The sequence below is a fragment of the Agelaius tricolor genome, unplaced genomic scaffold (assembly GCF_023055355.1).
Source record: "Agelaius tricolor isolate 1412-34295 unplaced genomic scaffold, bAgeTri1.0.p SCAF_30, whole genome shotgun sequence".
NCBI classification, from domain to species: domain Eukaryota; kingdom Metazoa; phylum Chordata; class Aves; order Passeriformes; family Icteridae; genus Agelaius; species Agelaius tricolor.
In genome coordinates this window covers 6883387-6909392 of record NW_027269290.1, presented here as the reverse complement: position 1 = coordinate 6909392, position 26006 = coordinate 6883387, and the positions used below count along the sequence as shown (strand labels likewise).

Genomic DNA, 26006 nt, shown 5'->3' with positions numbered 1-26006 from the left:
AATTTGTCCTTTTCTCTTTCATAATTAACCAAAATATCTCGTTGTGTAGCAAAGCGTGGCTCCTAATTAACAGACAGGCGAGAGGCTATTTTTAAAATCCAGACCCCCAGTAATTATATTTGCAGCAGAGAATGATATTTCAGTCAAACGCGACAGACAGTGAGCCAAGCTCCCATGCGAGGCAATTAATATTTCACACCTGCCAAGCAAATCAGTGGCGGGGAGGGGAGGGGATGGCATTGATGCTGCACTGGGGGGCCCTGCCTGTTCATGGAACACCAAAAATCCTTCACTTGGCTGTGGAGTGGCCGCTGAAGCGGCACTGGCTGCTGTTGGGACAAAGAGAGTTGGCCAAAACGGCCAGCGGGAAAGAGAATGGGGAGAGGATCCGTGGGAAGGCTGGAAAGGGGAGAAAATAACCAGGAACTGGAATATCAGCCCTGCCTGTCCCAGTACAAAGTTATTTTTCCTCTCCTGGCTCCTGGGGGCTGGAGCACACCGAGGGTTTGGGCTCCTCTCCTGCTCCAGGAGCTCCTCAGGGCTGGAGCTCCTCTCTCCACAGCAGCATCCTCCTCTCCCCTGCTCTGGAAACAAAAGCCTCTCTTTGCTTCCACTGCTTGTGCAGCCCAGGATTAATCTGCCCTCTGCTAATGGATAATCTGTCAGCCCTGGGATGCTCTGGAAGCTGGGAGCAGGTTCAGGGGGCTGTGGTGCCATCTGCTCGATCGGGAGGGTTTGGAAAGCCGACGTTCCATTTGTTCTGCGGGGTTTGACAGTGGATTATTCTCCGGATTCCAAAATAATTAAGGGAATAAAAAAGCAGAAAGAAGGATGACGAGGAGGAGGAGGCAGAGGGAGGGGAGGCAGCTCTCGACCTGTGCTCTGGGCAGGACAGGCTGACAAACCCTGCCTGGGGAAGCTTTGCTGTCCTTTGTTCCCGCGCTTGGCAATAAAATTCCACAAGCAGGGAGGCAGCCGGGTGATCCTGGAGCACAGCACAGCCACAATTATCCCTCATTCCCGGGTAATTGTAAAGCTGTTGTGTTTAACAAGGAGCTGGTCTGGGGAAGGGGCTGTGTGGGCCAGGGTTCCTCTCAAACACTCTGTGCCCTGGGCACTGCAGCTCTGGAAATTTCCCTTCCAAATCATGGAGGAGTCTGGCCCAGGCAGGAGCCTCTATTGACCTCCTGCCACCCTCCTAATGAGAAAAGATGATGGTTAAACTCCAGGGGGAGGAAAAGCAAACAAACCTCCTTTCCTCCGTAAAAACAAACCCGCAAACCTGTAACAATTAATCTGAAAGCAGCCGGGAGAGGTCCCAGGATGGGCTTTGCATTTCCAAGGCTCTCTCTGAAGCACTCCCGCTAAGTGATGGAGCCCGAGCCTGCCCACATCGATCGCGTGGCCTTTGCCACCCCAGAGCTTTCTGTAAATGATGCAGTGTCACCTCCCATCACCAACCCCTCCCCGGGACAACAGATGGGGCTGGGGGGAGCTGTGTCCCACAGGACTGAAGGGAAAGTCCTTTTAGGTGGAGAAAAACCCGTCAGTTCAGAGCATTCCTCATGAGCATTCCCTCAGCCCTCCTCCCTGGCCGAAGCAGCGCTGGTGACTCTGCTGTGGCCACCAAGGTGCCACCCTGAGCGTGGTGGAGACACAGGAAAAAGCTCTGCCCCGTGCCTGGAAAGCTCCTCCTGGGCCTGAAACCCTCCCAGCTGCTCTGGGAGCACCCAGAGTCCTCAACTCTGCTCCTGCAGGAAGTTCTGCACCTTGGTCGTTCCTAATGCATTTTCTTATTCTGTCATAAATATTTTTTTTTGCACCACAGGACTGAGAAGAAAAGTTTGGGGCGGTGCCCACAATTTGGGTGCTTTTTCATGGAATCACAGAGTTATAGAATGGCCTGGGTGGGAAAGGACATTGAAACTTATCCCATCCCACCCCTGCCATGACAGGGACACCTTCCACTGTTCCAAGCCCTGTCCAGCCTGGCCTTGGGCACTGCCAGGGATGGGGCACCCTGTGCCAGGGCCTGCCCACCCTCACAGGCAAGGATTTATTCCCAATATTCCAGATTTATTCCCAATATTCCAGATTCATTCCCAATATTCCGTCCAAACCCCCTCTCAGTGCTTCCTCTCAGCAGCACTGTGTGAGACACCCCGTGATTTGTGGGGTAAAGCAGCACAGAGATTTTAAATGCTAATTCTGTGGGATGCTCCTATTGGCTGTGCCTGTCCTGTGAGTCCCACTCCTCCTGAGCTGCCCCTCTCTCCCCTTCCCAGGAGGTTTCACTGGATACCATCCTCTTCCATATGCACTTTGATTCCAGTGATCCTGGGAGCTTTTTGTTCTATTATTCACCACGGGTCTGTGTTGTCTGCGCTTATTATGAGCCATCAGAAGGTACCTGGGAGCCCGCAGCCTTCCCAGCCACTGCTATTGTACAAACACATCAATAAATAAGTGGTGTCTGAATTTAGCTGTGAGCTCGTAGCTGCTGGCAGAGCCCTGTCATTTTTTCAGGTCATCTGGCACTGCAGCTAAAATAGTTTTGCTGTTGCATCCTTCTCTTCAGGAGACAAGCAAAGAAGCGGCTCTTAGGTCCCTGTTCCTTTTCTATTTATCCCTCGAAGAACAAGGAGAGGGCTTCAATCCCAGACAAAAGGAGGGTTGGGAGGCAGAGCAGAGGGGCAGAGCAGCAGGAGTCAGTAATGACCGAGGATGCTCCCGTCCCTGCCTCTGAACAAATCCTCCTTTGAAACAGGGAAAGCCTCTTCCCTCTGGGACCTCGTTTCCCAGGTAGGAACCAGCAGCACTTTATAATCAGCAATTGCCAGGGTGGAGACAGGAGCCCTGGGCAGCCCCTTCCCCTTTTCTGCTGCCACTCTGGGGCTCCAGCAGCACCTGCCACCGAGCTGCTCTTTCCTTTATTATAAATTAATAAAGCCATTCCTCTGTTTCCCGATTACAGTTTTGGTTTCTCTCTCACAAACACCACCAATTTTATCATTTACCAGGAACTAATATTTAAATTAAAATATTTAAGAAATATTAAAATATTAAATATTTTAAATATTAAATAATAATTAAATTGATTGATTTAATTAATATTAAGTGTTGAAATATTAAAATATCGAAATATTAAAATATTTAAATATTAAAATATTTAAATATTTAAATATTTAAATTAAATGTTTAAATTACACCATATATCCTTACATTATCCAAATCATTTGTCATCAATGCACTTTCAATTAACCTTCCCCTGTATTTCCTAGTATCAAAAACAATAACCAAACACCACCAAAACACCACCAAAGTTGGGTATTTTAAAGGCTGTGCTTCCTTTGCATTGAATTACAGCTGGAGAGGGGGGAAACAAAGGAAATGGAACTGAGATTTATTTATTTTATTTTTTCCCTGATTCCCTGGGCAGAGGGGATGCTCAGCAGGAGCCAGCCAGGCTTCTGGCAAGTGGAAACTTGGGATCAACGAGGAGACCCCTCAGGTGGTTGTGTTTGAAGTACATTTGTAAAGACAACGAATTAAATGCAGAAAAGCAGCCAACAGGAGGCATTTTTTCACCAAAAGGTTGGTCAAGAATTGGAAAAGACAACCTGGGGTGGAGTCCCCATCCCTGGAGGGGTTTAAAAGATGTGTGGATGTGGCACTTGAGGCCATGGCTGGGACTGGCAGAGCTGGGGAATGCTGGGCCCTTTTCCAACCCTTTAATGATTCCACAATCTCATAACTGCACTTAGAATGAGCAGCATTGCAAAGGGCGCTTATTTGGAATTAAATTCTGAATTAAACATCTCATCCATCTCAGATTCTGCTCACTTGGAGCATCCACAGGAGGGACTTGCTGCAGTGCTGGCGATGGATGGAGAGGGCCAGCCATGAATCCAGCTCCTACATGTTCCTATGACATCCAAAAACGGAGAAATAAATTGCAATTAGCAGCTGCAGACCTGGATGGAGGAGCCAATCTTCACCCTGAATTACCAGACTTATGCTTTAATGATTTTTATCAGTGTTTGACGGTGCTGCTGTTTATTATAGGGAAACATTTTGGAGGGAGCAAGCAATGGAAAGCAATCAATGAAATCTGGTTAATGAGAACCTGACACCACTCTGATGGATGGGACAGGAATGTCCAGCTCTGTCCTCTCCTCTCTGCCCTCTCACCTTCCTGCAGCTCCTCCTTGCTCCTGGGATGTTCAACTCATTTGGGAACATTCAAACTAATGGGGAAATTTCCAGAAAAATTAAAAAAAAAAAACCCAGATTTTGAGGGTGGCTTGGTACCTCCACACACTGAGAGTAGGTGCCTGAAGCCACACCTGGTGCATCTGACGGCACACAGGGGTTCAGCTGCACCCTGCAGACACGGGAAATTCACTCATTTACTCTTCCCAAAGGAATATCATAAAATTCCAGGATGGTTTGGGTTGGGAGAAATCTTAAAAATCTTAAAAATCTTAAATCTTAAAAATTCCTCCAGATGCACTCCTGCCATGGGCAAGGCCCCCTTCCATTCCCTCAGCTTGCTCCAAGCCCTGTCCAACCTGGCCTTGGACACTTCCAGGGATGGGACAGCAATTGAAATATTGGGTTTAGAATATTAAAACCCACGTATATATGTACATGGATTTTATAGATATATAATTTTTTTTTTTAACTTGAGCAAATTCTTGCCTCTTCATAACTCTCCCTGCTGCATTTAACTGCGCTCTGCTATTTATCTCCTTCTTGCACAGCCACTTGCACAGAGCAGAATCATTTCTCCGAGAGAAACAGCTGAAAAAACCCCTTCAGAATGTCAGACTTCTGCTCTTCAGATCGTACATTTTATTCCAAAAAGCTCTTGGAAATCTTAAAAAAAAAAAAAAGAAAAAAAAAAAAGAAAGATGCATGGCTGCTGCAGGTCTAACACACTGTTAATAAAAGTGGTCTATTAAAACAAATTGCTCACTATGATCATCCTGCTAAAATCAATATCTTCAAATAATAAAGCAAATACCAAGTGCACACACGGCTGCAGGCAGGCAAACCATCTGCTGGAGAGATTGCTGAGGAGTTTTGTGCCTGAAACTTTTACTCTGAGGCTGCTGCTTCAAATGGAATCAGGGGATGCTCATTTGGTGCCTCCTGCGTGGGCTGGGAAAAATGTGGATTATATGATTGGCTTTTGCAAATATTAAAATGAATATTATATGTGTTATGTTAGAAAGTGATGCTGCATTAATCCTTTTAAATAGTGTGTTTAATATAGTTTTAAGTTCTAATATTAAAATAGAAACTGAGCAGTATAAGATATTTTTCTAAGTAGCTCAAGGAATGGAGAAGGTAATCAAGAAAATCTTCACACAGAGGTAACAACAACAAGACACCAAAATCTCAAACTAAGAGTTCTTGCTTCCTTATTGGGAAGGCCCAGACTTGGAGGGACCAAAATTGGTTTACAAGATTGGGGGGGGGAAAGTTAACAATAACCAAAAATCTCTGGTTTAAAAAGAATGTGTGCATCCTGTATTGCATGGATTAATATGCAACAGGCTATTGCTTGTAAAGGTTAATCCTTTGTTAACAAGCCACACATCCAAGAGGAAAGCATCTGAACATTCATCATTCTTTACTTTCTTATTGTCCTAACTCTGATCGTCCAAATTCTTATTACTCTAACTTGTATTACTACTTATAACCATTTTATATTTCTTACCATTTTTTACATTTTATAACCATTTTATTATTATTAAACTTTTAAACAATTTTAAAACAAGCGATTGGCATTTTTCACACGGGCCATTCCCAGCTCTTTAATCCCTGCAAGGGGGAGGCTGTGATGGAAATCAAGGATTTGAGTGATTTTCCATGAAAATCCACCCCAGAGGAACATTCTCCTGCAGCAACACCAGAGCTGGGGCAGGTCAGGAGGAATTGCCTACAAAACAAGGTGAGAAGGGGCAAACTCTGCAGCCTGCAGGGAGGGGATGCTTTTCCCAGGCACAGGAACAGGGTTTGGGTGGGAAAAGGGGAATTCTGGCACAGGATGAGCCGGGAGATGCTCACTGCAGTGACCTGGAAACACTTGGAGCAGCAGAGGCAGGAAACCAGCCAGGCTGCCCCAGCTCCAGGGCTAAATAAAGCCCTTTGTTGTCCTGGCATGGAATCCCTCCTGGATTTGAGACGGGAAGAAGGAGGCCCCTGGAGATGCTATCTCCTCACCAGCGTGGCCAAAGCACAGCTCAGAGGGCAAGAAAATCCATCAACAGCTCTGAAACTCACCCAAAAACCCCCTCAGGTTGTGGGGTTGGTGCTGTGGGGGGAATGGCTCCCACTGAAGCCCTGGGAATGCCTGGAGGAGAAGAAAACAAGGATTCAGGGAGAGCCTTTAGCAGCTCCCAGTCTGCCCAGCAGCCTCCTGGGCAGGAGGGCACGGCCAGGGCTCCCCAGGACAACCTGGTGTAGAAAGGGAATTACACCACCATGAAATCCCAGCAGCATAAAACCAATGGATGACAAGTTTTAAAGGAAATCACAATAAGGGTGATGCTGCTGGGTCAGCTTTGGGGATCTTTGGGTTTTTTTTAGGTGAATCCCACCCGTCCATCCCTCAGGAGCTGAATCCCATCAGTCCATCCCTCAGGAGCTGAATCCCACCCATCCATCCCTCAGGAACTGAATCCCACCCGTCCATCCCTCAGGAACTGAATCCCACCAGTCCATCCCTCAGGAGCTGAATCCCACCCATCCATCCCTCAGGAACTGAATCCCACCAGTCCATCCCTCAGGAGCTGAATCCCACCAGTCCATCCCTCAGGAGCTGAATCCCACCAGTCCATCCCTGAGGAGCTGAACCCCACCCGTCCATCCCTCAGGAACTGAATCCCACCTGTCCATCCCTGAGGAGCTGAACCCCACCAGTCCATCCCTCAGGAACTGAATCCCACCTGTCCATCCCTGAGGAGCTGAACCCCACCCGTCCATCCCTCAGGAACTGCCTGCTCAGGGCAGAGTTTGGGTTCTCCTGCACAGAACCAAAGGTTCCAGGAACCAAAGGACCAGGATTTGGTGCTGCACCAAAGCAGATGGGATCCCAACAGCATTTTCCCAGGAAAAACAACCCAAACTTCACTAAATCCCGTTTTATTTGCAGCTCCGTGCTCTGCTCTGGCTGTCCATCATTCCCAGAAGCTGGATCTGCTCCTGCAGCATCTCCTCCTCCTCCTCCTGCAGCAGTTTTTGGGGGCTGAGCGTGCTGGGTGTGAGAGAGGAGAGTGATTTCCAGAAGGAGCTGCTGTCTGGGAATGGGGCAGCCTGCTGAGGGTTGGGATGCAGAGTTTGTGTCCTTTGGGGTTTCCCCATGGTGTGGTTTGCTCCAAGTGCCTCCGAAGTGCTGTGGAGAGTTTTTGCTCACTCCAGCTGAAGTGGGAAAGTCATCGAAATGCTTTGGAACCCGTGAGTGGCACTGGGGAGGTGGGTGCAAGGTGGATTTATTTGATGTGTTTGTGCACAGGAGCAGCCCCCAAACCCTGCACATCCTCTGGGCCAGCAGTGCTGCTGCCTTGGGGGGGATGGTGGGGATGGGATTATTTCATCTGTCCGAAATAGCAGCTTTTAAGAGGTGAGGAAATGACTGCACCAAAACCATTGTGTGCCATCTGCCTGCTAAAATACTTATAGAAAACATGTTTCCTGGCATATAGCTTCCCAGCCATATGTCTATTGCATCATTCACAATTAAATTCAATCACCCCTAAACGCTTGGACGGAATCCCAGCCCGTGTGAGCGAGCCTTCATCGCTGTGCTGCACAAAATTTGGACACTCGATCCCCCAAATGTGGGGCTGGAATTGGCTCAGGCGTTGCTAACCTGATACAGCTGATGCTGAGTGCTGGGAGATAATTCAAGGGCATGTTCCTTATTGTGGTCTTGCAATTTCTGGCCATAAAAATGTGTTGGGGCTCCGAGAGAAAGGAAATAATTCTGCAGGATTTGCCCTCAACACGCTCGAGTCATTTGGATCCATGAGAAAAGGTGTCTCCCGCTCATGGAATCAACAAAATAACCAAAGGAACAGCTGGATACCTGGGATATTTAAGATACACTCTGAGCTGTGTGCACAGAAACACCCAACAACAAAGCCTGGCCTGCTCTGTGTTAGGCTGGGTCAGATTTTTGTCAGCTGAGGGGGAAGGAGGGTCCCAGTGCCACCAGCACAGCAATTCCTGTGCCACAGGAATGACCAGGAGGGATGGAAGCACCCCTAGATCTGCCCACAGCAATCCTCTGAGGACATCTGGTTAAAGAATAATCTTAATAAGTCACTTATTTTGTGGGTTTGTGGCTCTTGCTTGGAGGAAATGTTGGATTTCCCTGTGCTCAGCTGAGCCACTCTCCCACAAGGAGCTCTGTGGGATGGTCTGTGCATTAATAGGAATGAAATCCCACATCTCTGACACAGGGAACCATTCCAGCCCAAAGCTGGTTCCACTGGAAGCCAAACCCAGGAGCTTCCCCTGTGCGGTGTCTGCCAGACCCGGCCATGGCCTATTTTTAGTCCAGCTCTATTTCTGGGCTGCTTTTGAAAGGTGAAACAGACCCAGCAGCCAAACCTGGATCATCCTGTTGGTTTCTTTATCCAGGAGCAGCCTGGATAAAGTGGAAAGTGTCCCTGTCCCTAGCAGGGTGCAGTGGAATGGTCTCTTTTATGTCTTTTATGTCCTTTCCAACCCAAGCTCCTCTGTGGATCCATCACTCTGATTTTCAGTCATGTTATTCAACCGAAATTCTCACTTCCATAGACAAAAACATATCTGTTATTTAAATAAGACTCTTGTCTCACTCTGCCTTTCACATCTCATCTCTGAATTCATTTTCTGGGCTGACATGCAATGTAAAACCTGGTTACACACTGAGTCAGGCGCTTCCCAATGTGTGCGTGTGTGTTTGAGGGAGGAAAAAGGGGAAAAAAGGGAAAATTCTTGGTGGGAGCTGCTGGAGTCAGCAGGGCTGTGCCCACACTCAGCTTTTAGACCACATTTTACCTGGATATTTTGGCCTTTCCTAGAGCTGTGTGTCTCTGTCAGTCAGTAATAGATTACTGAACGTAACAGAAATCTTTATATAGATTTTGGAGCCCTTTGCTGAGCCACAGATGTTTCCTTCCAAGAAACATTTTCCTGCCACAGAACCAGAGAAGGCTTTGAGTTGGAAGGGACATTTAAACATCATCACATCCAGCTCCTGTGCTGTTCTAAAAGCAAAAGCTACTGGAATTTTGTCCTACAATAAATGTGGAAATACCATTTGGGGATTTCTTTGTAGGTAACACCATCCTGTTCTTTTTGTGTGTGTGTGTTTTTTAATCCTTTTCTGGCTGTAGCCAAATGATGGCCATTCCTGCTCATGCCAGGGGTTTGCAGTGAGTTTTTGGGTCCCTTAAAACCCAGAGCAGTTTCTGTGATTCTGTGACTGTAGAAGTGTTCAGGAGCATCCAGGAAAAGAAAAAAACATTGAGTAAGAGCTTCCTCATCCTTCTTTCCACAGCTTTCTTTCCTGTCCACCTCATTTTTCAATTTCCTGTTCCCAATGACTCCTTTAGTCACCTCATCATCCAGCTATAAAAGAAAAGATGGAATTAATACTGAACTGGAGCTGAGTTTCCCAAGTGTTCATCTCTCATTTTTTGTTATACCCAAAGGCCATAATTTGACTCCCAGGCTGGTTTGGGTTGGAAGGGTGATTCAGGATCCTCTCACTCCACCTTCCCCTGTCCCAGGCTGCTCCAAATCTCACCCAGCCTGGCCTGGAGCATTGCAGGCATGGACACCCCTGTGAGGACACAGAGCATCCCTCCCTCATCCTGCCCTTCCTCAGCTGCTCCCGCGTGTGCCTGCAGGGCAGAACCAGAGCCAGGTTTGCCCCCTGGGAAATAAAACTGCAGCCAGGGCTCCCACAAAGCATCCCCAACGAGCCCAGGGAGGCTCCTGCTCTCCCATCCTGCTCCTGCTCCAGGTTCCGTGCCAAAGCTCTTGCCTGCAGGCTTTTCCCTGCCCCAGACCCTCTCTAACCCATCTGGTTTGTGCTCCCTGTTTGACTGGAGTCAATTTAGTGGAGCTAATGGAGTCACTTCTGCTCAGGTCAGCGGTGATTTCACATCCTTGAGTTCCCTGCTTAATTTGCTGAGAAATCTCTGATTCTGAAGCCCATTTTCAGCGCTCCCCTGTTTGCCACAGTGCCAGGACCAGGCTTGGGGCTCTCTGGGCTGGATCTGGGTTTCCCCACATCCCTGCTCTCCTCGGGCTGTGTTTGCTTTGCTCTGAAGGAGCTCAGCTGCAGGCTGGGCTGCAGTCCCTGCATCCAGCTGCACCAGGCTGTGTCCCTGCCCTCCTTGGACAGGAAAGCAGCAGCTCTCAGGAAAGAGTTAATCCCAGGCAGCCTTTGGGATCCTTTGCTGGGGAGAGGGCTGATCTTTTGTTTGTTTTGAAGCTGCTGGCAGGAAAGCAGGGAGGAGAAAATTACCTAAGTGATAGTGAGGTTGCCACAAACTATATAAAAACTGGGAAATCAAAGCCCAGAAACTCCACCTCGCCGTCCTGAAGCACAAGCACAACCCCTGAAGAGAAACCCACCCCAGCAGCTTTGAGTGATCTCAAAGGCTTGAACTCCAACCAAGCTGCATGAGCTCAGAGCTGCTGCGGGACTGAGCAGCCCGGGAGCTGCCCCGGAGCAGGGAAAGGCTTTGGGAATTCCCACAGCCATGAAGTGGGGGCAGCTCCTCTGCATCCTCTGCCTGCTGGAGCTGGCTGGTGAGTACTGATGTCCCCAAGCCCGGGTGGCAGCAGGGACGGGGCGTGGGGCAGCTCCTGGGAGCAGCAAATGGGGGGAAGATGCTTCTCCAGGAGTTCGGGGTCCAGGGCCACCCCAAAACCTCAGGAAGGGACAGGAATGGGGATGGAGCTGCCCACAAACTCCCGGGCAGCTCCAGGAGTGGTCCCTGCGCACAGGCAGGGTGCAGCCACAGTTCAAGCTGTCTCTCAGCCTGCTCTGGTGTAAATGAGCCACGCTGCTGTTTTGTGGTTGGAACTAAACATTTGCTGAAAATCAAATGAGTCTCCATAAATATTAAAATCTCCTATTGCAGCTCTTCAAATATTCATCATGCGAAGCGATGAATAACAGCGCCGAGATTTTCTCTAGGTGCTGCTTTTTAAAGGGTTGTGTTTTAGGGAAATATTATCATTTTTGTCCCAAACCCAACAGCCATGAGGTAATAAAAAAGGACTAAAAAAGTGAAGCAGCACTCTGTGTGTTGCCTGGTGTGCTGGGACAGGAGCCAGCAGCCTGCGGGTGTCTCCTCAAATGTGATTTTTTCTTACTCACACGAATGGGAGCGAGGAGATCTATTGCAGGAATTCACTGGGTTTTGTTCTCCTGTTTCACAGAGCTCCTTTCATGTTCCCCTGGCTGCCCAGGTAAATTGCTCACCTGAGCCGCTGGCTGACCCTCCAGTCTGTGTCAATTTGAAAGGAATTGAAAAAGAATCCCAGTCCTATGTGAGAAAAATGACATTCAGGGCTGTGTGGTTGGGCTGAACCGAGCGAGGGTGTGAGACAAAGGTGTGAGGCAAAGCTTGAGCTTCAAACCTCCAGTTCCAAACCTTGAGTACAAAACAAAAGTGATGGAAAAGTGATAAAAAGCCCGGATTTTGGAAGGACAAAGCTCGTGGGCGGCAGGGGCTTTAACGCTTTGTGCAAAATGTGCCCGCACAGCCCCTGCCCGTCGCTCCTGCAGGATTTTCCTGCCTGCAAGGTGGAGGAGGACGGCTCCTCCTCGGTGTAGCTGCTGGGAAAAACCATCCCTGGGGCTCTGCTGGTTCCTCAGCTCTGTGGGGAGGCCCAGAGGCTCCATCCAAGGCTGTGCAGCCGCCCTGGAAATCCCAGCTCCGGCTTTGGGCTGGAGCCGCTCCTGGCAGTGCTGCTGAGGGTGGGAGCGGCTCCCAGGGCTCCTCCAGCTAAAGGCACGAGTTTTATAGGAAAAACCCACCCTGGGACAGGGGCAGGAGCCCTGCAGGTGCGGTGTGGGGTTGTGCTGTGGGGAGGATGGGGTTTGGGTTCTGGGATCCAACCCCACGGGAGAAAATCCCCCGGGAAAGCCCAAATCCCTGGAACTGCTCCTTCTGCCTGGTTCTTTGGGGTTCCTCCCGGGTTCCAAGGAAGGGATTGCAGCCACCCCTGCTCTGCAGAGTGGGCTGCAGTTCCCAGACCCTCCCAAGCCCCTGGGAGGATGCTGTGAGCAGCTTGTGTTGGATGGGGACGGATAAAGCACGTGGAGAGCTGTCCTGTGCTTGTCTCAGAGTGAGCATGGAACAGGGAGCCTGGGTTGTATTTGTACCTAATAAAAACACTTTATTCTTTCACTTAACCTTTCATCTTTCTTCTTTAAATGTTTTTCATTCCTCTCTGCCAATCCTGATTTTTAGAAAAAACCTCTTTTCTTGCCATTTTCACACGTCCTTTCTTTCCTCCACTCCTTCTGCAACGCTTATGAAAGTTCTGAACATCAGGAAAGGAAAAAGAGACTTTAAAGCTTCCAGCTGCTCGAGTTTAACATCCTTCAGAGGCTGCTGCTCCAGCCAGGAGAAATCCCAACCCCGGGAAGGTGCTGGGCTGCCCGAGAGGCCCCAGCCCCAAGGAAAGGCTGGGAGCAGCAGCTGGGCCTTGGTGGGGCAGCTCGGGGGGCTCCCCCGGCCCCCCGGCCCCGGCCCCACACCCACATCCTGTCTGGGCCAAGGAAAAGGGGGAGGGCAGGGATTTTTATCAGATATTTCCAGAGGGAAGAGGGCTCCACCCGCTTGAATTCCTGCCACATGGCTGAGAGCTGCAAAGGCAGCGTGAGTAATGCCGGCTGGAGCGCCTGGAGGGGCTGGGGGGGAGCCGGGGCTGGCTCCGGCCCCAGGGCTCTGCATCCCTGCCCAGAGCTCCTCTCCTGCATCCCGCAGCTCCAGAGCTCCTCTCCTGCATCCCAGAGCTCCATTTACCCTCCTCTCCTGCATCCCACAGCTCCATTTACCCTCCTCTCCTGCATCCCTGCCCAGAGCTCCTCTCCTGCATCCCGCAGCTCCAGAGCTCCTCACCTGCATCCTCAGAGCTCCAGAGCTCCTCTCCTGCATCCCACAGCTCCATTTACCCTCCTCTCCTGCATCCCACAGCTCCAGAGCTCCTCTCCTGCATCCCACAGCTCCATTTACCCTCCTCTCCTGCCTCCCATGGTCCCTTTACCCTCCTGTTCTTCATCCCACGGTTCCTCACCCTCCTCTGCAGCCCTGGACCAGCAGTGCCCTTGTGCCAGCTCAGGGCATCCCATCCCAGAGCTGGGAACAACCTCTGTTTATTCCAATAAACTCTGTTAAAGGCAGAGCTGGGGAGCTCCCCTGGCCCAGGGCTCTGTGTGTGCCCAAGGAGCCCAAGGAGCCCAAGGCAGAGCAGGGGCTTTGCCAGAGGTGAACCAGGAGATCTGAGGCAGGATCAGCTCAGGGGGTGCAGGTCCTGCCCAGAGATTCCCAGTGGGATTCAGCTCCCTCAGTGCTGTTTGCTGTGGGTCAGGGTTGGGATCCAGTGATGGAAACTTCCCTCCTCTTTCCTGAACCTTTGCCACTGCAGAGTTTTTTTGTGGCCCTGGCTGAGTGCTCAGGGATGAGTCTTGGAGCAAGTTTAACATTTGTATTGTTGCCTTTTCTTTATTCAATCGAAGATCCTTCCTGAGCCCCATTATTAAAATATCTTTAAAAAATCATTTACTTTTTAAACCCTGGGTGGGTGAACACAATGGGTGCTGGGAAGTGCAATTTTCTTTCCCATCTCTGCATGGTTTTGCTCCTGCACGTGCTTGCATTGCCAGGTGAAGATTTCTCCCAGGTTAATAAATAGCTTGGCTTAAACTCTAAACCCTCAATCCTAACAAACTGACAAAGTTTAATAAAGCCATTAAAAATGCATGGTGCAATAAATAACCCTCTTTAGCTGAGCACCACGTGGATTATCCAGCCCACATCTGGATCATTATTTATCTCATGAGCCCAAAGATTTCATAAAAACCCCTGACCCATGTTTTGTGGAAAAGCTCCTGCACATGCTCCAAGAAAGGCAAGAAAAAGAAATTCGAAGTGACAGCTCCTCTCCCAAACCACACTGAGCAGCAGCCAGGCCTCCAGTCCAATATTCAGTGCTGAAAAGGCTTTGGTGAGGAGTACCTGGGGTGCTCTGCAAACAGCTGGAGGGGTCAGAGGTGTTTGGGTGGCTCTGGCACTCGGGGAGGTCACGGCAGGGCTGCGTTGTTCTGGGGATGTGGGAATTGAGCTGAGCCTAACAGAGCTGTGCCTAAAGCCTGGCCCTTCCTAAAGCCTGGCTCTGCCCAAAGCCTGGCCCTGCCCAAAGCCTGGCCCTGCCCAAAGCCTGGCTCTGCCCAAAGCCTGGCCCTGCCCAAAGCCTGGCTCTGCCCAAAGCCTGGCTCTGCCTAAAGCCTGGCCCTGCCCAAAGCCTGGCTCTGCCCAAAGCCTGGCCCTGTCTAAAGCCTGGCCCTGCCCAAAGCCTGGCCCTGCCTAAAGCCTGGCTCTGCCCAAAGCCTGGCCCTGCCCAAAGCCTGGCTCTGCCCAAAGCCTGGCCCTGCCCAAAGCCTGGCCCTTCCTAAAGCCTGGCCCTTCCTAAAGCCTGGCTCTGCCTAAAGCCTGGCTCTGCCCAAAGCCTGGCCCTGCCCAAAGCCTGGCTCTGCCTAAAGCCTGGCCCTGCCCAAAGCCTGGCCCTGCCTCTGGGCTGCTCCTTGCTCTGGGCACCAGTCCTGCCTCCTGCTTTTCATTTGCTAAAAGCCAGCAGGAAAACTCAGTGACTTAACCAGCTGGAACTGAGCTGCCTTGGAGAAGGAGGAACTTCTCCCCCTGAGCTGAAAGCTGTGCCAGAACCCAAACTGCAGCTCCAGACACCTGCACTGAGCCTCAGCAGGGCCCCCAGAGCAGCTGCAGCCCAGGAGGGGTGGGAGGGATGGGATGGGATGGGATGGGATGGGATGGGATGGGATGGGATGGGATGGGATTGATAGAATGGATAGGATAGGATGGATCAGGATGGATAGGATGGGATGGATAAGATGGATAGAATGGGTCAGGATGGATAGGACAGGATGGATAGGATGGATCAGGATAGGACAGGATGGATAGGATGGGTCAGGATGGATAGGATGGATCAGGATAGGATAGGATGGATAGGATGGATCAGGATAGGATGGATCAGGATAGGATAGGATTGATAGGATGGATCAGGATAGGATAGGATGGACAGGATGGGCAGCACCAGTGTAGGCAGCCCCACAGGACCAGTCTGAGCCCCCCATTTCCCCTCTGGCCCAGCCTCCCCCAGCAGGACCAGCAGAGCAGCTCTGCCCCTGCCACCCACAGCCAAAACCAACCCTGGTGCCTCAGGCTTTGCTCCTCCCAAGCCCATCCAGGCTCTGTGGAGCTGACCCAGCCAAGAGCAGCCCCTGCCAGGCCCATGCCCAGCTCCCAGTGCCCAGGGATGTTCCCTGGCAGCAGATCCTGCCCAGGACCTGCCAGAGCTGCTCCATCTCTCAGGGTGGCTTGGGAGGATGAAGTAACTTTTCTTGGAGCTGGGGCTCCCCTGGGCACAGCTACAAATGAAACAACACATTCTGTATGATTTTCTCTTTAGTGCCTGGATGAGAATCTTAAACAGCAAGAGCCCTGGGGTAGAGACTGGAGCTGTTTGCTGAAAGTGGGAATAGATCCTAGGGAGAGAAGCTGAGGAATGGGGAGAAATGCATTTTCATTGACTCACACAGCTCATTTCAGAAGGAAAAGCTGGAAGTGTCATCTCTGTAAGGCAGCAGGAAGCAATATATAAACTTTAGGTTAGAACAGCAAGCCACTCTCCAAACATTCTGCTTTACCTCCAAAGATGTTTCTGCTCATGAGTCAGGGCTGATCCCAAGCCAGTGGGAATGTTTCTATTTACTTTGAGACTGTGCCTGCAACTGTAAATCCAACTTATCTATCCTGAGGCACACCAGTGATCTCTTCCAAGGCTTGGTTCTTCCCTCCCAGGATTATAAACCCAAACTGCTCTGAAATCCAGAGCTTTGTGCATCCACCAGCGAGCTGGGGCTGGGCTGGGGTGAGGGTGGAGCTTCTCCTCCTCCTCCTCTGAGAGCCCTGGAGCCCCTCGAGGGCTGCACCAGGCTCTGCTGCTCCCCGGGATGAAAAGTTTCCCCCCTGAGCCTCTCCCAGATGTGCCCCAAGGGTTTTTTTTCTTGGGGCAAGAAAAGGCGAATTTGGGAGAGCAGCTGAACCTTTCCTGCTCCCCCCCAGGGGCTCAGCAGCCCCTGAGAGCTTCTCTTCCCCCAGGCTGCACTGCTGGGAGCACCACGGCCACCCCCAGCCCCACAGGAGGGGACAGCAGCAGCGGGACAGCGGGGGACAGCGCCGCCACCGCTGCCAGCACGGCCACAGGGGACGCCAGCAGCACCCAGCCAACCTCTGGTAACCTCTGCCTTTGCTCCCCTGTCATTCCCGGCAGCCTCTGTGGTCATAATCAGATTTATTGAGTGCCCGTGCTCATTAAGGCGTGGTCTGTGCCCTCGGCAAAGGAGGCTGAGCGTGGTCACAAGGTTCAATTCCATCCAGAAATCCCAGCTGGGGACACCCCCCCAGGCAGCTGAGCCCCATCCTGGTCAGAGCAAAGGGCTCAGGGATGTTGATCTCTCCACACACACTGGGAGAGCCACCTGTAGGAGTCCCTTGGGGAGGAGAGGACAAGGGGGAATGGCTCTAAGCGGGAGGAGGGAGCTTTAAATCAGATTTTGGGCAGGAATTGTTCCCTGTGAGGGTGAGGGGTCCTGGCACAGGTGCCCAGAGCAGCTGTGGCTGCCCCTGGATCCCTGGCAGTGCCCAAGGCCAGGCTGGATGGGGCTGGGAGCACCTGGGACAGTGGGAGGGGTCCCTGCCATGGCAGGGGGGACACTGGGTGGGCTTTGGGGTCCCCTCAACCCAAACCAGTCTGGGGTGCCAAGATGGGAGGCCCAGCTCAGGCTCTGGAGGGCTCAGGAGGGATGGGAGGATGCAGGGAGCCTTTCCCTGGTGCTGTTTGGGATCAGAGGCTCCTCTGGAAGCCTCGGGGCCGGGGAGGAGCTGGGGGTGATGCTGGGGGGTGGCTGGTGTCACCCAGAAATGAGCCCACTGTCCCCCCCCCCAGCTGTGGGTGTGTGTAATGAGGCAGAATTAGCAGAACCAGGGCTAATGAGCTTTTCCTAGCAAGCCAAAGGCTCCTGGTGCTGCTGCTGGCTCTGACAGACCAATGTTGTGTCACACACCGAGCTCACAGGGCTCCTCCTGAGCCCTTCTCTCTGCATTTCCTCCAAGCTGCAGCCACGGCCAGCTCCGGCGCCACCGGGACATCCCCAGAGCTCCTTGGGCAGCTGAACACGAGCCCCCAGCCCAGCCCGGCGCCCACATCCCCGCCAGGCTCCTCCCCGGAGCCCCGGGGCAGCGCGGGGGTCCCCACGAGCCGGAGCGCCCCGACCCAGCCCGGGGACAGCGCACAAGGCCCGGGCAGCCCCAGCCCTGCGGCCTCCTCGGCGCCTCCCGCCGGCCCCGCCGCCACCAGCGCGCTGCCCACGGCCGGGGCCGCCGCCCAGGTGAGGCCAGGGCTGCGGGGAGGCCGGGCTGGGGGCTGGCACCGCAGGGCTCTGACCCCCTGTGCTCTCCTTCCAGCCTGGCATCAGCTGCCGCAGCGCCGGGGACCAGGGGGACCCCGCCGGGGCCGTCTGCCTGCGGCTCAACGAGTCCGGCACCTGCGTGAGTGTCCCTGGGGTCACCCACAGCCCCCCACTGGGGGCTCTTTGGGGTGGGGGCTCCAGAAATCACCCTGGGCTGGGGCAGGAGCGGCTGCTCTCAGCCCCAAAGGGCTCCAGGGGAAACGCGGCCTCGCAGCTGCACAAATTCTCCCTTTTCCTTTGCGCTCTGGGGTCAGCTCGGCTTCTAAAGCATCTCCCACCGTGGCCAACAGGAAGCTGCCTTTGTTCTTCTTCTTCCTCTTCCCTGTTGGAAACAAAAGTGCCTTTTTTTGTCTTGCCAAGTGCCCTAGGAAAGAAAACAGGGCATTGCAAGGAGCTGCTCAGTGTCCCCAGCAGCTCCCAAGGGAACCCCAGGCTCTCTGTGACCATCCTTGGCCTTGAGCACCAAAAATGGGGAATTTGTAACAGCACAGGGGGGTCTGATGGGCTGGGGGGGAAAAGACCTCTCCCACTGGATATTCGCTGGTGCAAAGAAATTAACGTCAGTATGATTGGCAAAAGTTTTACAGAAATTGAATAAGGCACATATACACATCTACTCATGCACGTAGTCAAGCTTACAAAGATCTTCATGTATTTTTTCTAATCTGTTCCCGTGCTGACAGCCTTGTCTTCTTCCTTGCTATGGATACACTGGAAAATCACCAATTGTTATTTCTTTTATTAAGTCAGCTTTGCTGCAGGCCAGCTGCCCAGCCCCTCCAATGCAGGGCTGTCCCTCAGCAGAGCCCTCCCCAGCCCCAGGTGGGAGCAGGCAGCTCCTGGTGATTTATTAAAAATAAATATTGATCTAGTACCGATATCCAATTGGTCTAGTACCGATATCCAACGGTGATGGACAAAAACTCTCTGACAGTTTAAAGCTAGAAAGTGGATGTTTATTGTGGGATAGCTCCCACATACACAGCACAATTTACAGGTGATTACAGAGTCCTTTTATTGAATTGTATTGAATACCCAAAATGCAAATACATTGTGATGACTTTGGTACATCCCAGTCCCAATATGGATATTGATCTGGTACCAGTATCCAAAAACTCTCAAACAGTTTGAAGTTAGAATGTGGATGTTTATTGTGGGATAGCTCCCAGATACACACAGTGATTTACAGGTGATTACAGAGCCCTTTTATCTCTACAGGTATTGAATACCCAAAATACAAATCCATATTCATAACTCTGGCACATCCCATTCCCCACTTCCCATGGTAATTAGTTCAAAAGCCATTAAGCATGGTAATTAGTTCAAAAGCCATTGAGCATGCACAGTTTGTTCCTTGAAATGGGTCACTGGTCCCTTTCATGGGGAGGGGTCCCAAAATGAGGAAGTAAATGAAGTCTTCCTCGTTCTGACCTTTCTATCTTTTCAATGCAAATATGACAAATGTACCCATTGGTAGAACTCCCATTCCCCATCTTCAACTGGTTTCAGAACAGAGGAGCCCTGCAATTGTCTTGTGTTCCTAAAAGCCATTTATCAGTTTCTATATTCTTCATGATAAACCCAGCTAACCAAACATTGCCTTGACAAGCAATCAATTATTAGTTAACTACTAACTCTTAACTTCATCAAGGCCTACCCATTTATTTTAATTAACTCAAATCAAGCTTATCTCTAACTAAAATCTTAGCTCCTTTAAAATCTCTAAATCCCTTAAAGTTCCCGTCTCACTGGCAGGACCTGGGAGCCAGAGGAGAGCAGTCCTGGCAGGACCTGTGTCCCTCTCTCCCCCTGGCCTTTCCCGAGGCAAATGAGCAATCAGCTGGCACCGGGAGCTGCTAATTGCAAAGGGAAACTCTGACACTCCGATGAGTTCTTTCCACAGCACAGAAAGGAAAATACACACTTGGGTCTCTTGTTCCATCTTGGCCTTCCTCCCCCCCGAGCCAAGCTCTATAGAAACAGCTGAAAATGATTTGTTTGTTGTTCTCCCGTGGAGGAGTTGCTGGATTTCCACTTTCAGAGGATGGAGGGACCTGGGGATGGTCCTGGGGCAGCTCTGGGAGAGGAGGAGGGCACAGAGCAGGACAGGACAGGACAGGACAGGGTGGGATCCAGCCCAGGGCAGGGCTCAGTGGAGCTGTCTCTGTCTCTGGGGTGGGCACAGAGGGGCTGAGCAGGGTTTGGCAAAGCTGGGCTCTGTCTGTGAGCTTGGCTGCGTCTGAAAATATCCCCAAGGAGAAATCTCATCCTGTCTGATCCAGAAACCAGCCCACAAAGGCTGCAGCTCCTCACTCCTCTTCCTCTTCCCCCCCAGAGTCAGTGCAGCTCTAAAATGTGAGAAATGTGGTTTTTTACCTTGCCTTTGATCAGCAACCTAGCAAAAACATTGAAGACATTTCCTAAACAGGAAGGCTCAATGCTTCTTTGTTATTTCCCTCCTTTCCCAGCCCCTGCCTGGGACTCTGAAACAATAGAGCTCTTCAGTTGTTCCAGCCCAAAAACTGGGGAGACTTGCCATGCGATTCAGAGCCTAAATTTAGCTTTGTTTAAATGCCATTTTCAGGGGTTGCTAGTAATACCTCCATTTAATTTATTCTCATTAAGTTAAGACATGAGAAATGAGCACCTCCAGCCCCAAGGTGTTGGGGCTCTGGGCAGTGCTGGGGTGGGAGGGGAGGGTTTGGCACCCAGAGCAGCTTTGCAGGGCACCAAAATTCAAATGGGAAAGCACAACACCTCCACCAGCGTGGCCGAGGCAGAGAATTGCTCAGTTTGCTTGGATTAATGGCTGCTCTTTCTGAAAATTTGTCAGGAACGCTTTTTGGAGAGGAAGGGGTTGGATTTATGGCAAGCACTGTGTGAAAACAGAACCCACAGCGCGGAGTCCCCCTGCAAGATCCAACTTGCTCCATCCAGCCTGGACAGAGACTGTTTGCTCCTCACCCTCGAAGGAGAGAAAGGTCAGTGAGGGCATTCCCTGCCTGGGATCCCCAGATCGTGGTGTGGGCACTGGGACAGGGCTGGGAGGGGAGGAGAAACCTCCCTGCAATTCTGCTCCTTCTGCTGGGGCCCTGCTGCACCCCTGGAGCTGTGGAACTGCCCCCAGGAGCATCCCCTGTGCCCAGCCAGGCTCCTTGGTGTGCCCTGAGCTGCAGAGTGCGGGATTCGTGTCTGGAATGTGTGCGGAAGGTGTGTGATGAACATTCAACGTGTGTAACATGTGGGATCGACATGTTTAATGCGTGTAACGTGTGTGATTAACATATTTAATGTGTGTAATGTGTGTGATGAACATATTTAATGTGTGTAATGTGTGTGATGATCATATCTAATGTGTGTAAGGTATCTGATTAACATTTAATGCGTGTAACATGTGTGATGAACATGTTTAATGTGTGTAACGTGTGTGATGATCATATCTAATGTGTGTAATGTGTGGGATGAACATATTTAATGTGTGTAATGTGTGTGATGAACATATTTAATGTGTGTAACGTGTGATTAACATATTTAATGTGTGTAAGGTATCTGATTAACATTTAATGTGTGTAACGTGTGATTAACATATTTAATGTGTGTAATGTGTGGGATGAACATGTTTAATGTGTGTAACGTGTGTGCTGATCATATCTAATGTGTGTAACATGTGATTAACATATTTAATGTGTGTAATGTGTGTGACGATCATATCTAATGTGTGTAAGGTGTGTGATTAATATTTAATGTGTTTAACATGTGTGATGAACATATTTAATGTGTGTAACATGTGTGGTGAACATTGAATGTGTGTAACATGTGGGATGTGCTCTCCTGTTTTAAATCTCACAGATCCTGACAAACTTCTGAACACGCTCCCAAAGTCCCACTGGGAAAAGGTAAATCCCTGAAGCAAATTTGGCTGCAAAAAGTGCCCAGCCAGGTGGATGAGAGCTGTAGCTGGTCAGCTGAGGCTGGGGACATGCTGAGACTCCCTGCAGGTGTCCAAGGCCAGGCTGGACAGGGTTGGAGCCCCTGGGGCAGTGCAAGGTGTCCCTGCCCATGGCAGACGTGGCACTGGATGATTTTTAAGGTCCAAACCAGCCTGGGATTCTGTGTTTAGAGCCAACCACCAGGGATGCAGCACAAGAGAACCAGCAGAAGCCGTGCCATGGCTCTGTGAATGCTGAAGTGTTCCCCAGCAGAGGTCAGACCCAGCAGTAACTCTCAGGATGCAATTGGCACCCAGCTTCCCCAAAGCCCAGGCTGGCATTCATTAATTCCTCCTCCAGCCCTCCCCCGAGGCTGCCACTGGCTGGGGCTGAGCCCCAGGTGTGTCCCAGGGTATGAACAGCAGAGCTGAGAGATCTCAGCCAGGTCCTCCAGACCCCGGGTGTGCTCCAGAGGCCAAAATTCCCAGTGCCACAGGAGATTGCAGGCTGGGAAGGAGCCTGTGAGGGCAGCCAGGGCTGGGGCAGCAGAGCTGCAGTGCTCAGAGAGATCTCAGCCAGGTACTCCAGACCCCGGGTGTGCTCCAGAGGCCAAAATTCCCAGTGCCACAGGAGACCCAGGCTGGGAAGGAGCCTTTGAGGGCAGCCAGGGCTGGGGCAGGGCTGGGGCAGCAGAGCTCCCCAAGGAGGTGACAGCAGCATTGTTTGAAGCCTGAGCAGCAGATGCAAACGTTTCCTGTTTGTCCCACTCGCGGCTCCCTTTGGTGTTGTTTTTTTGGCGTTTTTTTTTTTTCGCAGTTTGGAATAGAATCCCTGAAGAAGCAGAGCCCGAGGGGCCGGCGGGACTCTCCGCAGAGGACGCTGATCGCGCTGGTGACCTCGGGGCTGCTGCTGGCGCTGCTGGGGCTGGCCGGGTGTCTCCTGATGCGGCGGCGCAGCTGGAGCCCCGCGGGACAGAGGCTGGTCAGTGCTTACAGGTGGCACAGCCGCGCCTAGAGGGGAGCCCGGGGGCACCCGAGGCCATCCCTGCCCCTGCGGCTCTGAGCTCACCCCCCAGCGCCCCCAGCCTGGGCAGGGCAGGGGCGTTGCACAGAGGGAGGGGGAAGCTCCGTCCTCTCCCCAGATCAGCTCCTGCAGCAGCAGCGCTGCCCCTTTGCCACACTCCCAACAGGTCTGACGCTTCTTTTTGCTCAGCAGTCAGAGCTCATCCAGCAGGACCCCTCCAGAGCCCCCGAAACCTCACGAGTCTGTCATTACCAGTGCTGCCCCCAAATTCCCGTTCCCTGTGTCAGTCCCGTGTCTGTACCTGTGCTGTAATAAAGGCAGTGTCTCCCCACCAGCCACGGTAATAAAACATATCAAGAAAGAAAGAGGCAGAAATTTCCTATTTCCATTCTCCCCTTCCCAGGCAGGCTGGCCCTGAGGACTCCTCCCTTCCAGTGATTTTTGGGGACGTGACCCTGTGTAAAGTGAGGCTGGGCCACGATTTCCCCACCCCTGCCCAGCGTGAGCAGCTGTGTGCTGGGAGGCCATGGGGGCATTTCCTGGCCAGGAAGGATTTCCCCAGAGCACAGAGCTGGGAAATGCTGTGTCAGAGGCAGGGACACTGCCTGGTGTCCCTGGGGCTGGCAGCAGTGGCACTGTGTGCCAGGCAGTGCCAAGCTCCAGGTGAGGAGTGTCCAGCCCGCCCATGGAAAAGAGACTGAGTGCAGTCCAGCCAGGAGAGTGCTGGGTGCTGCTGAGGGAATTCCAGCTGGGAATTGCCAATTCCGGGGCTGCACAACGCCTGGGGAACCCTCTTGAGGCCCTGGCTCCTCCAGAGGCACCTGCTCCTCACAGCAACAGCAGCACCCAGCCCTGCAGAGCTGCACTTCTGCCACAGCTGGCAGCGAGCTCTGCACTTCAGAGGAAGGGGGAGGCAAAGAGACCATTTCCATCGTTTCCATGGTGTTTTTTCCTTGGCCAGCAGAGGCTCTGTCCCAAGGCGAGGGTGGCTCCAAAACCTGGTTAGGGGAAAACAGCAAAACCTGACAAAAGCTTCTCTTGCAGGTTCCCTGCAGGAAAAACTGCACTTCCAAAAACTGCACTTCCAAAAACTGCACTTCCAAAAACTGCACTTCCTGGGTGTTTTCCTTGCTCCACATTGGTTCAGGCCCTCTTCTCCCCTTCTTGCCAGCAGTGCCCTGACCTGTGTCTGTCTGTCCCTCCTGCCCGGGCACCGTGGGCAGCCCCAGCCCAGCATCCCCTTCCCCGTCTCACCGTGTCCCTTGTGTCCCCAGGCTGAGGACCCCTACGACACGGAGAACGGCAGCCAGGGGAACACCATGCTGATGTCGCCCTCCCAGGAGCCGGCCGAGCTGCAGGAGAAGCCAAACCTGCCCAAGGTGAACGGGGGCACCCAGGAGAAGGGGCCGGGCCACGCGTCCTCCCAGAACGGGCACTCGGGGCGGCAGCACCGCCCCGCCGACACCGAGATGTGACCGCGCCCGGAGCCCCGGGGCACGCAGGAGATCCCTGCGCACACACCGGGCACCGCAGACCTTCTGCAGCATCATCATCGTCCCCGTGAAGGACTCCAAAATCAGCCTAAAGCACACGGAGAGACCGAGCTGCCAAAGAGCGGCTCCTCCTCCTCCTCCTCCTCCTCCTCCTCCCGCTGACCACACAGGACATTTTTTGCAGCTGTTCTCTGCTTTTGTTGTCAGAAGAACATCAGGACAAATGCCAGTGGCCTTTGTCCTCCCCAGCTTTCAGGCAGAGGCAGAGTTTGGCTCCAGGCAGCCCAGATTTCTGGTAGCAATATGTTAAGGCTGACCAAAGTAGTTAAATTGGGATTGCAGTGACAAAAGCCTCTCAGGTTTCAGATAGTTTTGGTTAACAGAGTTGTTTATAATCTCATCTTTATGTTTAAGTGCAGGATTTCTTCCTCTCCTGAGACCATCAGGTATTTAACCCCTCCCTGTCTTTAGGGCTCCTCTACTATTTCCTACCCCAGCAGAATTTGCTGAAGCTGTGTGTAAAACTTTCCACATGGAATTGAAGGCTGAAATGCCAACTTCTTTCTCTTTGGATCCTACCAGGACTGTGTCCTGAAGGTTCTTTTAGAGGAAAAAAACCTTCCCCAGCCTCCTCCTGCCAGGGGCTGGGGGCTGTGACAGGCAGGGCCAGCAAATTCATCCCCTGAGTGAGATGGAGAACGCTGGGTAGGGCTGGGGGGCTCTGTGGGCACCTGGGGCAGGAATTGGGGCTGGAGAGGTGCCCAAGGGCCCCCAGAGGGGTGAGGGGGAGGCAAAGCCCGGCTCTGCAAAGGGCAGAGCTGCTCTGTCTGCCCCAGAGCAGGGGCATGGGCACAGAGCAGGGTTTCCCTGTGGGAAATTCCAAAGCAGGAGCAGGAGCAGGTGCGGGCCTGGCCCCTCTCTGTGCTGACCCTGCTCCCGAGGGCAGCGCTGCTGGAGCCACATCGAGCTCCTGGCACCCCAGCGGGACCCTGGGCAGGTTTGTTCCCCATCCCAAGCACATCTTTAGGGAGCCAAAGCTCTGATTGTGCCAGCCCAGGAGGGGAGGTGGTTCAACACGAGCCCCAGCAGCGACCTCCACACCTCAAATCAGCCCCAAAATGGCCCTTGGAGCTGATCTACCCTCTCATGAGTGAATTCATCCCAGCCTTCTCTCAGTGCTGAACACCTGAGGGAAGGGGTTTTTTTCTGGTACAGTGCTCAAAGCAATGACAGCAGCATCCATCACCACCTGGGGCTGTTTTGTTTTTTTTTTTTGTGGGTGCAAGAGTCGCTTAAACACAATTAAAATATTCCAGGCTGTTTGCTTTGGTGTGAATTGCTTCTCCCAGATCTCATTGTAAATAATCCCGGTTGAAAAAGAAAAACAATTAAGTACTAAAAGCCGGCTTCTCTGTCGTGTCCTTGGAGCAGCAGCCGCTGATCCCCGCGGGATGTGCGGCTCCGGCTGCTGCCAGCGGGCTGGGAGGACAACGCCTCTCAGAGAGGTTCTTTCCCCGCAGAAATCCCATGACTAAAGGCTCTGGCTTGCCCTGAGCACATTCCTCTCCCCGAAAAACGTCTGCAGGATGAGTGACGTGCAGCAGGCTCTTACACCGCCTTTGTTTGATTTGGGGTTTGTTTTTGATGTTTAAAACACCCGGTTAATTCCTGGGAAAATAAAAGGGACTCCAGAGTGATGTGCAGGGCTGGGGATTGACCTGACAGCAGGGAGGCTCCACCAGGGGTGGGGAAGGAATTTCAACATGGACA

At 52.0% G+C, this 26006-nt stretch overlaps 1 protein-coding gene across 1 annotated transcript; it reads left to right on the top strand.

Moving 5' to 3' along the window:
• Positions 1–10544: 10544 nt before the first annotated feature.
• On the top strand, positions 10545–25558 carry CD34 (CD34 molecule). The gene is made up of 8 exons (XM_071450380.1): positions 10545–10818; positions 16422–16556; positions 17436–17710; positions 17787–17870; positions 20625–20772; positions 21641–21687; positions 22537–22701; positions 24018–25558. Exons 1-8 carry the CDS (start codon positions 10770–10772, stop codon positions 24216–24218), a joined length of 1104 nt encoding a protein of 367 aa, XP_071306481.1. The 5' UTR covers positions 10545–10769; the 3' UTR covers positions 24219–25558.
• Positions 25559–26006: the final 448 nt, after the last annotated feature.

Bases quoted from the DNA above. Each gene is read 5' to 3' on its own strand.
- CD34 (XM_071450380.1), top strand. From the start codon at position 10,770: ATGAAGTGGGGGCAGCTCCTCTGCATCCTCTGCCTGCTGGAGCTGGCT. The intron at 10,819-16,421 runs GTGAGTACTGAT...CTCTTCCCCCAG, and splicing joins CTGCCTGCTGGAGCTGGCTG to GCTGCACTGCTGGGAGCACC. The intron at 20,773-21,640 runs GTCAGTGAGGGC...TAAATCTCACAG, and splicing joins CACCCTCGAAGGAGAGAAAG to ATCCTGACAAACTTCTGAAC.